The sequence below is a fragment of the Lipotes vexillifer genome, unplaced genomic scaffold, assembly GCF_000442215.2.
Source record: "Lipotes vexillifer unplaced genomic scaffold, Lipotes_vexillifer_v1.1 scaffold1841, whole genome shotgun sequence".
NCBI classification, from domain to species: Eukaryota; Metazoa; Chordata; class Mammalia; order Artiodactyla; family Lipotidae; genus Lipotes; species Lipotes vexillifer.
The window spans coordinates 39,076-51,498 of NW_006796856.1; the positions used below are offsets into that span (position 1 = coordinate 39,076).

Genomic DNA, 12,423 nt, shown 5'->3' on the forward strand with positions numbered 1-12,423 from the left:
CTACTAAACTTTCACAGCTTTTTGTACTCCATGGTGTGCAGTTCAGAGGAGGTTTTCCTGGTGTATAATATACCTGCCAAACTAGAAGAGGCCTACAAAGCATTTTGCTTCCTTCTTAACGATATGGGTTTCAAGTTGCCACACATTTTCTCTGTTTTGGAAAGGATGCCCCATAATCACTTGGCCCCTAAATCTTTGTAGTGTTTATTAGCAACCCCTCTTCTGTGGACCACACATGTCTTAGTAAGGCCAACAATATACTAGCTACTTCTTACTCATTCAGTATGAATAGCATAATGTTATTGATCTAGTGATTTTCAGTGAGATGCCCAACCAACCTGGGTCTTCTTGAGCTATTTTTTAGCAAAGGGTGTGAGTATTAAACAGTTAAAGAAAAAAAAAAAAAAACTGAAACCCTAGCTATTGCCCATTTTAAAGAAAAGTAAACTGTTCTGGCCTCCCTTTCTACTAGAGATGGAAAATACATTTGTCAATTCAGTGGCTATATCCATAGACCCAAGTTTGGGTTAATCTGCTTTAGTAAAGATATCATATCTGGTAATAAATTGCAATGGTGGATAACGTGTGATCAAGTTTGCAGTACTCCACTGTCACCCTCCTAAATACATCTGGCTTCTGCAGGACCTAAAGAAGTGAATTAAATGGAGATATAATGGAGAATATCATACAAACATACTTTAGATCTTAAATGTAGCATTAATGTCTCATTGGGATGCAGATTGTTTATATTTACAAAAGAATGAGTGCAATTTCAGAGGCTTCCACTTGGATTTCCCCACTAGCTCTTGCCCCAAAGGCCAGTAAATCAATGCACAATGGGATTATGCAAACTACAAAGTATGTATATTCCAATTATTCATTCAGTGTCTGGGGAAATAACCCCTATGAAGCAGTGGACTAACTGTTTAGCAGTCCTTAAAATGTAGGGATAGTCTACTCTCACTAGTATACAGTTCCCCAGACAGATGACCGTAGATAGTTTAGTGAAGTTATTTTAATGAATGATTGTGAGAATCCTTATATATATACAGTTATTTCAATGTTGCAGTCTTTCTCCCTGGGGTCCCAGACTGTTCTTCCATCAATGAGTTTAGTGTCTTACAAGTAGTTTAAGTCCAAAAACTGGGAAAGAAAACTAGGTTTTTCTGTGTCACAAGATACATTGGTTATTTAATCTGCAAACCACATCTGGAAGAAATGTGTGTTTGTGGGTCCTGATCATTCCACAACCTCCAGGAATTGAACAGTCATAAACTGGCTTTAACCCAAATTACCTTGTGTGCACATTCTGCACCTGAAAGTCACTTACTATAAAGTGGGTAGGTTCCTCAATTATCTTTCTTTTGATGAATATATGGATGCTACACAAAGATGTTTACATAAATGTTACCAAGAGAATCTGTACTATTAAATGGTGTACATATTTATCCTTATCTTGAAATGAGCAATGCATGAAATCTGCACATTGCCTAATATATTTTTCCCTGTGATAGTTCAACAATAGTTACAATTTTGAAAACAACATACTGACATTTCATTATGACTTTAGAATTACAACTAAAAGAGATTAGTTGATGTGTTATCTGATTAAATCTTGCTATGGAGAATAAACAGTAATTTTATAATTCATATTTACTTTTAAAAATGTCACAGCTCAAAGTTCAACTTGAAATCATTATAAATTTGTTATCCAAAATATTTCTCAAAAAAATTTGAAAGGCAAAAACTAACAAAAATCAAGTGACAATATGCTATGTATAATGAGAGTTGTAAATAACAATCCTGATTACTGAGCAGAAATAATTTATATGGTATTTCTGAATATTAACTATACTGATATTCACTGTAATCCTCTTATGAGCAATTTTCATACTTTTCTGATATAAATGACATAATTATGAACTTCCCTTTGGATTTTCACTAATTTAATAGAGGTTTGAGGTATTTAATATTCTCAACCAAAAATATATTCTTTGACACTAAAAGGAGAATAGGAAGAGGCATGCAATTGTGAAAACACATTTATGAATCTCAGTATGCAATACTGCTGCTCTACTTTGATAAAGTAATATCTATATATTGTTTGATTTTAAAACTTAAACAATTGATTATTATGGTGGTATTCTGTAATTTTACAGCAACATAGCTGTAGACATTGTCAGAAAATGATAGGGATTCTATTTCAGTCAAAAGGTTATAACATTTGAAACGGTCTCTTCTGAGTAATTTGTGAAATAGGTTTCTATAAATATATGATGACATTTCATGTGGTATATAGTTGTTCTAGGGAATTTAGAATTATACAATATATATGTGATCAAATTTGCAATATGTAACATCATTGACATTTTACTCTACTTTTTAAAAGGAAATAATGCCTGCTTTCCAAGTCCAAATTATAACCCTTTTACGTGGATGTTTTTCCTGGTTTCATGTCCTAACTACACCTATGAGGTATGCTAGCTATGTATGCAAATAATTGAACTTTATTTGATAATATACTAAATACATGTGTTTATGTACTTACATGTATTATAGATTAATATATATATGATAATATGTGTATATGTTTTGTCTGTAGAAATAGGTATAGCCAGAGATACAGATGATTATATAGATTTCAATTTAAGTTATAGGCGTAGGAAACTGGAATAGTTCAACCACAATTTTTCCTGCAGAATATAGAATATATGTGCATATATTTATATATATTTAAAGAAAATTTTATAATCATCATATAAAATGTCTTGAGAAGCTTCAGGATTTTATTTTTTATCAAAAATTTTGGAATAATGTCTCATTTTCTTATGAATATGATACTGCTTTATGGGATTGTTTAATAACTTTATTATATTTAAGAACAAAATTATTGTCTTTAGGAAATTTATTTCCACTTAGAATTTTCCTACTGTTTAGTTTTTAAATTACCTATTTAATTTCACAAGTGAACACATTTCTAGACTGACTATCAATATTTGTTAATTTATGTTTTAATCTAACAGATTGGATCATGGATTAGTTTCACAGTCATGACGCAAACATTGCCAGGTGAGATCTATGTTTACTGACATTTAATTGAAGTAGATACACCTTTAGGAGAAGTGGTTTCTGAGAACAGATTGTATAGTACTAAAATTAGGCATGTTTGTAAAGGGATTTTTTGCCTTTATTTTTATTTTGGATTTTTTAAGCAGTATTAAAATATATTGGAACATTATTTACTATGCATCTCTATATAATTGTGGCTTAATCCAAGCTAGAAAATATAGTCCAAATATATTTATTAAGCAACAAGTTTTTGTTAAAAAGGAGTGGTAATAATAATACACTTCATTTTAAACTCTCTCTTGTGCATGTGCACAGACTTGCATGTACTGTGTCTTCAAGTGTTCATATGCATCTGTGAAGGGAAAGCTGGGAGCATGAGTTTGTAATCTTGAACGCTGGTCATTTTAACACACAAGGAAGTTAAATTGTAATGAACTGCATGTATTAAACGGATATGTGTCATATCCTTTTCATCAATTCTTTGTTCCACTGTACAAAAATGTGGATTAAAATTAATGCTGCTTGTTGTATGTGTGTATGTGGGTGTAGAAGTATTTTATACACATATGAAAAACTATTATTGAAAAATTCAAGGAGATTTTTTAAATTCCTTATGTGGGAGTATTTTGTGGCAGTGGGATGTAAAAAACATAGATTTATTTTGATCTCTATATACTTTTTATGTTTATTCAGCTATGCAATAAATATTGATTGAATGTATATGATGCTAGGCAATATACATGAGTAAAGAAAATTGATAGAGAACTATGTAACACGAGAAATATTTTAAGAAGTATATATGATTTTTTTTCTAATATAGCTTGCTATATCCATAATAAAAATAAGAAATAAAGAACAATTATTTCTTTTTTCTTCTAGTTGGGATTTTTACACTTCTGATGAGTATCCAGATGTCTTTGTGGGCACAAAAGAAACATAAGATTTACCTGAAGAAATTCAGTTCTTATATGCATAGGAAATCAGCAATGATTCCATTTATATTGTAAGAAAAAATAAGTGATCTTATCTCATATACAGAAAGCAGTATATAAACTCACTAAATCAAACTTGATAAAGGATAGTTGCCTATTATGCTCCAGAAATTCACAAACAACAGTATTTTTGCTTGAGTAAAAATACAAAATGGTAGAATCTAGCTGAATTTAGAGTAATAAACTTGAGGTAAATGAAAAGTAGAAATTATCGATATAACTAATGGTAAATAGCATCCAGTATGTTTGCAAGGGACTGATCCTTGAATGAGATGTTCTTACTGCATTAAATGTTTCATAACTATTTGCTTAAGACCATTTAGAATATCTGAATTCTAAAAAGTAAATATTTTAAAAAGTTGTAACATTTAAATCACTTGAATTTTACATATTATTTTGATAGTAATTTAATTTTTTCTTTATTGTTCGTTATTGAGAAATATCAAATGTCTTATGTCAGTAGTTCAATTTCCTATATTAAAAGTTAAATATTTTTAATTGACCATGCATCTATCTTATTCATAACATATACATTGTATATCATTCTGAAATTATAACAATCAAAATATTTTCTAGACATTACTTATTAAATCATTTGAATATACTATATTGAAATATATTTATACATACATCATATTTATATATGCATATATATAGAAATATATATATATTTCAAATGGATTATATGTGATGATGAAGAGAGAGTGCATTGGAACTTTGAGATTTAGAGTGGAAAGATTTTTTGCTTTATTTTCATATTTTTAAATTCTTATGTCTTCTCAAAGCCAGTGTGGTATGTGTATGAGTGTGTATGTAAATATGCATATATATTTTGACAAGAAGAGGGATGATATTACAAAAATTAAATATATATTATGTAAATATTTTTTAAAATCTTAGTTTATTCGTATTTAAATTGGGATTCTTTACATTGGTTAATTTCTAGAACCTTTCCAATTATCAGATATAAATGTATCTAGATAAACAGATGGATAGATGATAGATGGATATACATATATCAATATATCCTCATTAAAGCATTTAGATATATACATATATGACAAAATATCCTTGGTAAAGGTAGGTCTATATGCATTCTGTGGGTGTTTACTATTAATATACGTGATCAACTTTCAAGATATTAAAAAAAAACACCCATTTAAAAGCTTTATCATTCCCAAACTATATCTTTACTAATAAAGGTCCCATTCCAAACAAATGCTGGAAATAATCTTAAGCAGGAGTGGAAAAATAAAATCACAGGACACAGATATTAGCTTCTGCCTCCAAATCATTTAATGTAACAATTAGGATGCCTGGCAAGCTATAGTTTCTTCAATTTAAATTAAATATTAATTTAAATATTAGGATGGTAGCTAATAATGTATTTAAATTTTATGAAAATAAGCATTCAAGATTTAATAAATTAACATTAGAATTTTCTGACAGATACTAGATTTGTGATTACATATAATATTACAAAGAAGCATCATAGTTAAATTAATTTAGGTATTGATAGTTAATTTTTAAATAATTGTCTAGAATGATTTTTTCTATCCAAAAATGAAAACTGAAAACAGTGCTTTTAAAATACCACATCTTCATCTTTTATACATTTCTTATAAAAAGTGCTAGAGAGGGAGAGAAATCAAAAGAAAAACAAAAGTACAAAAGTTGAATCAGCTGCTATACCACCCCGTATTATCACAGCCTCTTGCCTCACTTCCCCACCCCTTCATCATTTCTCCCTAAAGCTACTACTTTAAAGGTGTTTTGGGGTTTTTTTGCATGTGTGTTTTTTTTAAATTTCTGGCTAAGTTTAAATAAAAATAGACTCAACACATTTTGTCTTTTAGCAAGAGTTTTGTGGAAAATTATTCTCTAACTCATACGCAGACACAGACACAGAAATTTTAAGCAATATCATTTCTTAAAAGAGATAATACAAATATGGTAGCATTAAATTTTTTTTAAATAAATGAAATATATTCTTATTTTTTTAAATGTGCATGTTCAATTTTATTTCTCTATGAAAAGATATTATGCCTAATACTGAGGGGTAATCAAATAATAAAATTCAACATTATAGCTGAATATCTTGTATATTGACCTTTAATCATCTTCCAGTAATTAAACATATTTTCAAGATATTTTAAGCTCAATTTTGAGTAACTATCATTCAATGCATGTTAAATTTTAGCAGTTGTTGTACTTCATTTATAACATTTGTGCTCATAAAATAAAATGACCTGTGAATCAATAATGAGGGTTACTTATATTTTTATTTTAATAAAAAAGAAAACTGTTGTATTTGCTCCTGAATATTAGAGGTGATTACAGCAAATGTTACTTTATAAGTACAATTAAAGGCATTTATGTAGCTTTTGCATAATGATAATAATTAAAAAACATTTTAAAGGCTGCTTAAAAGTTAATTTTCACTCAGGTGCATATTGAAGCCTATAATTAGCCTTCCCTCAGAGAAGGTTTGATCATAGAAATGTACAAAAGCATTTTTGGAGGAAGAATTTCCCTGCTAAAATGGGATTTTGGCTTTTAACTGTAGTTCTATAATGGTACTTAAAACATGTAAGAAAAATATGCTCAGAAATATTTTTCAAAATGAATATAATGATAACAGATTTGTTTTCTTGAGAATATAAAAGACGTATTTTCATATTATTTGACTGAGTAATATGAGGGGCAGGATGAGTCAGATGGTGATATTGTGAATTTTCTCTGTAATTGGGTGACCTTTCAACTGACACTTTTAGGGTATTTAGTCAGGTGAATGATTACTGGAAGAATGTTTTAGACAAATAAAACTGATTTATATAAGGCACTGGGACAGGAAAACCTTGGTGTGCTTGAGGACCAGCAAGTCACCCAGTGTAGTTGGAACATACTGAGTAAGAGAAAGAGTCATTTATCCTGGATTTGGAGAGGTACTGAAAGGACATGTCATGCATGGCTCTTAGACCAGTCTAGATCTGTTACTTTGATGTATTATTTTAGAATATTCAATTTTGTCATAGAATACAAGAAAATGAGGAGCTGGAGGAGACACATATGAAATTGCATCAAGATAATTTCCAAGAGGATAGTAGAGAATTTATATTTTATTCTAACTGAAAGAAAAAATTTTATTCAGGGCAAATAAATATTACAATGTAATCTGATATGTTTTTTTAAATGTATTATTCCATATCTTATCTGGACAAATTGTTATGGGTAAAGAGATGACACAGGAGTGCATTTAGAAGAATCCAGCAATATCCAAGGGGAGAAACATTTAGTTGTCATGAATGCTCTGGGTTTTGCTTTTGCTATAAAGAGAAGAAAATTTATGGGATCCCCACCACCATCTATGGGACATTCTAGTTTACAGGGAAGGATTGGAGTGAGGGCAAGATGGGCCTAGATTTCAAGTATTATTTAAGAAGCCCCTTTATTGCCCTGGGTAAGCAGACCAAAAACCACTTCAGTGTCAATAACCCTTCCTCGAAGGGTTAGTAAGAGCTTCCCATGCCCATTCACATACATACATTTGCCAAAAATGCCCCAGAACAACATTCCTAGTTAGAATATGTAGGATTTTATCAAAGCCTATGAGCCTGCACAAATGCATCTTTCTGAAAAGGCTGAAAGGACACAAAACCTGATTTTTCCAGATACACAAACTGGTCTTGAGGAAGATACCACTCCATACAATTCTGATGAGTCCCCCACACAAACAATTTTATATGTACTGACCAGTCTGAACAGTGTAACCATCAAGATAAACTGTCCTGATCTTATTGGCTATATGAGACTGTTACATAAAAAAGCTGGACACACTGAGTACAGAAAGTGCTACAGCAGGTTCAGAGGTAGAATAAATTCATCAACCTTCATTAAATTCTGATTTTAGATCCAAAGAAATCTCCAATAATTTTCCCACCAAAATCAATCAGACTTATTACACCCTAAAATTATGATACACAGTTGACCTTTGAACAAGGTAGAGGTTACTCTGCATATAACTTATGGTCAGCTCTCCTTATCTGCAGTTCTTTCGTATCCCTGGATTCAACCAAGTACAGACTGTGTAGTACTCTGGTATTTACTATTGAAAATATCCCTGTATAAGTGGACCCCATGCAGCCCAAACCCATGTTGTTCAAGGGTCAACTGTGTATTCAAATTTAGCACTGTGCATCAAACACTATTTTAGTATCAAGAATTTTATCTAGAAACAATTGAGACAGGCATGATAATGTATATATGTATGCATAATGTTCAGGCAGACATCAGGTGTGGACTGAATGGATAAAGGATCCAACAAATCAATTTATGTTATAGCTAATTAATGGAGTTATATGTAGCCTTTAAAATATATATTCTAAGAATTTTAATTGGCATAATTAAATCCTCATATGAAAGATTAAATAAAATAGAATGTAAAAATAGGTAAACAATTATCCTGTAGGTATTTTACAAAACTAAAAAAATAAACCTACCAAAGAAGACAAAAGAAATTTATTTACATATTAAATCATAATGTAAAAGCAAGAATACCACAAATGATAAAATATTCACAATGATTTTAGGCTAGGAGGATTAAAAAAACTGTTTCCTGTCTGTTTTATGCTTTCCAGATAGTTTTCTATGAACAAGTATAATCAATTATAAAGTTTTAAACAACTTTATTAAACACAACAGATTCCTTATGAACTGGTTCCTGCATTTTTTCTCTAGTGTAATCTCCACACATATTTTCTCATACTCCCTACATTTAAATAATAACTGATCAACATAAAATATATTGAATTTTTCAAGTGATTTTATATGGCTAAATTTCTGTATATGTTCTTCATTTTATAATATGGACTCTCTTAAAGATCTTTTTTATTTTACTTTATATTAAAATTCACCTTTGTACATAAAATATGTAGCAAAAAGCATACGTTATTCTAAGTATAATTTTTCAAACTGCATATAGTCAGATTATTTCAGAAACAGAATGTTCCAGCATCCCAGAAGCCCCACTTCTTGCTACCTTGTAGTTACTAACCTCCCCAAAAGTAAAACTAGTATGACTTCTAATATAGATTAATTTTACAATTGCTGTAATTTATTCTTATTTTTTTCTTTTTTACTCAAAACATGCAAGATTAATATTGTTCATGTAGTTTTACACACAGCTTTCTAATTTTGTGACATCCTTATCCCTTTCAATATCTTCATCAGAATCCTATGACACTGGTACCCTGATCCCAGCCTTTAGAACTGGCAGAAATATTTTTCCCCCTAAGGTACTCAGTCTATGGTATTTTGTTATAGCAGCCCAAAGTAAATAAGACCCTGAAATTCTTATTTCCCAGCCATAACAGGTAAAAACAGAGTTTCTTTTAGTTTTGAGGCTCCATTTCTTTGACGGTGGGCCATAATCACCTGCAGTCTAGATAAGATGTAAAAACAAACAAACAACAAAACAAAAAACAATGTGGAGTATTGTTTATATTAAGTAGAGAACTGTAACAGCCTCTTTATTTTTGGCATCTCTTTTCCAGCTCCAACATCTATATTCTTATTTCCCTAATTATTTATTCAATACACACCTATATTTACTACTGTTTCCATCATCTAATTAGCATATCTTTATTTAATAGAATTATTCAGAGTTTTCCAGTTTCACAAGAATAATTATTGTTTCCTCTTGGGGCTTTGCCATCTCCATCACCTCAAAACACAGAGTTGTACCCACCCACTTGAGTAAATCGTCTTCTCATTCTTCCATTTCCCACAAAAATCTAACATAATCACAACTTTCTTTATTAATAATTTATTTTTCAAACAGGTAGAAAAAACATATATTCATAATTTATATATAATAAAGTAATCCTTTGTGAAATATATACCTCTATGAAATATATACCTCTATAATTTATACATATTTCACAAAGAAAAAACACATCTATATATTAACATGTATTATGATAAAATCAAAACAACGTGAATTGCTAACATTTATTGACAATCGGGAACTACATATTTTCATTTAATGTGCTCCAAATCTTCACAGTATTACTGAAGACATTGAATTTTGAGAGGGTATACATCAGTGGCTTACCAACAGGGTGGTTTTCTCCCACAGGAAATATTTTACAATATTTGGGACATTTTTGATTGCCATGACTGGGAGGTTACTACTGGCACCTAGAGAGTAGAAGCCAGAGGTCCTGCTAAGCATTCTACAATACACAAGATACACCTCCTCCAACACCCCCAACATATGTACAATAAAGTATTACCCAGTTAAAAATGGTAATAGTATTGACATTGAGAATCTCAGATATATAGGATATGTAACTTGTCCACAATTATGCTGTCTGTAATTAGTAGAGCTGAAATCAACTTTTTCATACACTCTATGTATATATATATATTATAAGTCAACTAGAGAAAGAAGAACAAACAAAACCTAAAGTTAGTAGAAGAAAAGAAATAAAGATCAGAGCAGAAATAAATGAAATAGAGACAAAGAAAACAATAGCAAAGATCAATGAAACTAAAAGCTGGTTCTTTGAAAAGACAAAATTGATAAACCTTTAACCAGATTCATCAAGAAGAAAACGGAGAGGACTCAAATCAATAAAATTAGAATTGAAAAAGGAGAAGTTACAATGACATTACAGAAATACAAAGGATCATAAGAGATTACTACCAACAACTCTATGTCAATAAAATGGACAACCACAAAGAAATGGACAAATTCTTAGAAAGGTATAATCTCCCAAGACTGAACCAGAAAGAAATAGAAAATATGAGCAGACCAATTATGAGTACTGAAGTTGAAACTGTGATTAAAACACTCCCAAGAAACAAAAGTCCAGGACCAGATGGCTTCACAGGCAAATTCTATTAAACCTTTAGAGAAGAGCTAACACCTATCCTTCTGAAACTGTTCCAAAATATTGCAGAGGAAGGAAAACTCCCAAACTCATTCCATGAGGCCACCATCACCCTGATACCAAAACTAGACAAAGATACCACAAAAAGAGAATTACAGGCCAATATCACTGATGAATAAAACTGCAAAATTCCTCAGCAAGGTACTAGCAATCCAAATCCAACAGTACATTAAGAGGATCATACACCATGATCAAGTGGGATTTAACCCAGGGATGCAAGGATTTTTCAGTATCTGAGAATCAATCAGTGTGATACACCAGATCAACAAATTGAAGACTAAAAACTACATGATCATCTCAATAGCTACAGAAAAAACTTTTGACAAAATTCAACACCAATTTATGATAAAATCTCTCCAGAAAGTGGGCATAGAGGGACTTACCTCAACATAATAAAGGCCATATACAACAAATCTGCAGCTAACATACTCAACGGTAAAAAGCATTTCCTCTAAGATCAGGAACAAGACAAGAACGTCCACTCTTGCCACTTATATTCAACATAGTTTTGGAAGTCCTAGCTATGGCAATCAGAGAAGAAAAAGAAATAAAAGGAATCCAAATGGGAAAAGAAGAAGTTAAACTGTCACTGATTGGGGATGAGATGATACTACACATTGAAAATCCTAAAGAAGCTACCAGAAAACTACTAGAGCTCATCAATGAATTTGGTAAAGTTGCAGGTTGAAAAATTAATACACAGAAATCGGTTGCATTTCTATACACTAACAAGGAAAGATCAGAAACAGAAATTCAAGACAATATATTAGTTCAAAATGTATCTCAAAACTTATTTCCTAAAAGTATGTCATAAATTGTTCTTCTCCTTATATTCTTTTGTGTTTATTAACTTTCACACTCTGTGGCATTTTTGAAACTACTCTTAGTTGATATACATTTTTTCAACAAAATGGATAGAGTGAGTTACATCAAATGGTAATCTGGACATATCTCTCTTATTTAAAGCCATTAAGTGGTTCTCCATTAATACTAAAATTAAGGCCAAGCTGGTTGCTTTGTGGGTTTGTTGTTTCTTTCTTTTACTTTTTCCTGTTTTACTGAGCTATAATTGGCATGTAACATTGTGTAAGGTTAATATATACAACATGGTGATCGGATATACATATATATTGCAAAATGATTACCACAGAAAGGTTAGTTAATACATATATCACCTCACATAAGCTTTTTTAAATTGGTTTTCTGTTTGTTTTTTGTGGTGAGGACATTTAAGATCTACTCTCTTAGCAATTTTTAAGTATAGAAGAAAGCTGGTTACATTGGTACACAGGTCTCTCCATAATCAGGCCATAACTATCTCAATTCCTACTCAGCGAGAACAATCATTTATAGCTCCTCAATCATAATATTCTATTTTCAATATGTCTGCTTTCATTCATGCATTGTCC

At 30.8% G+C, this 12,423-nt stretch overlaps 1 protein-coding gene across 1 annotated transcript in view; it reads left to right on the plus strand.

Annotated features, from left to right (window-relative positions):
- The window catches only part of TECRL (trans-2,3-enoyl-CoA reductase like), a 40,470-nt gene extending 35,909 nt beyond the window's left edge, over positions 1-4,561 (plus strand). Inside the window, exons 7-9 of the mRNA XM_007469032.1 lie at positions 2,390-2,475; positions 3,024-3,069; positions 3,949-4,561. Coding sequence (XP_007469094.1) covers positions 2,390-2,475; positions 3,024-3,069; positions 3,949-4,076 — 260 coding nt within the window. The 3' untranslated portion in view covers positions 4,077-4,561. The remainder of the gene's footprint in view (positions 1-2,389; positions 2,476-3,023; positions 3,070-3,948) is intronic.
- The last annotated feature ends 7,862 nt before the right edge of the window (positions 4,562-12,423 follow it).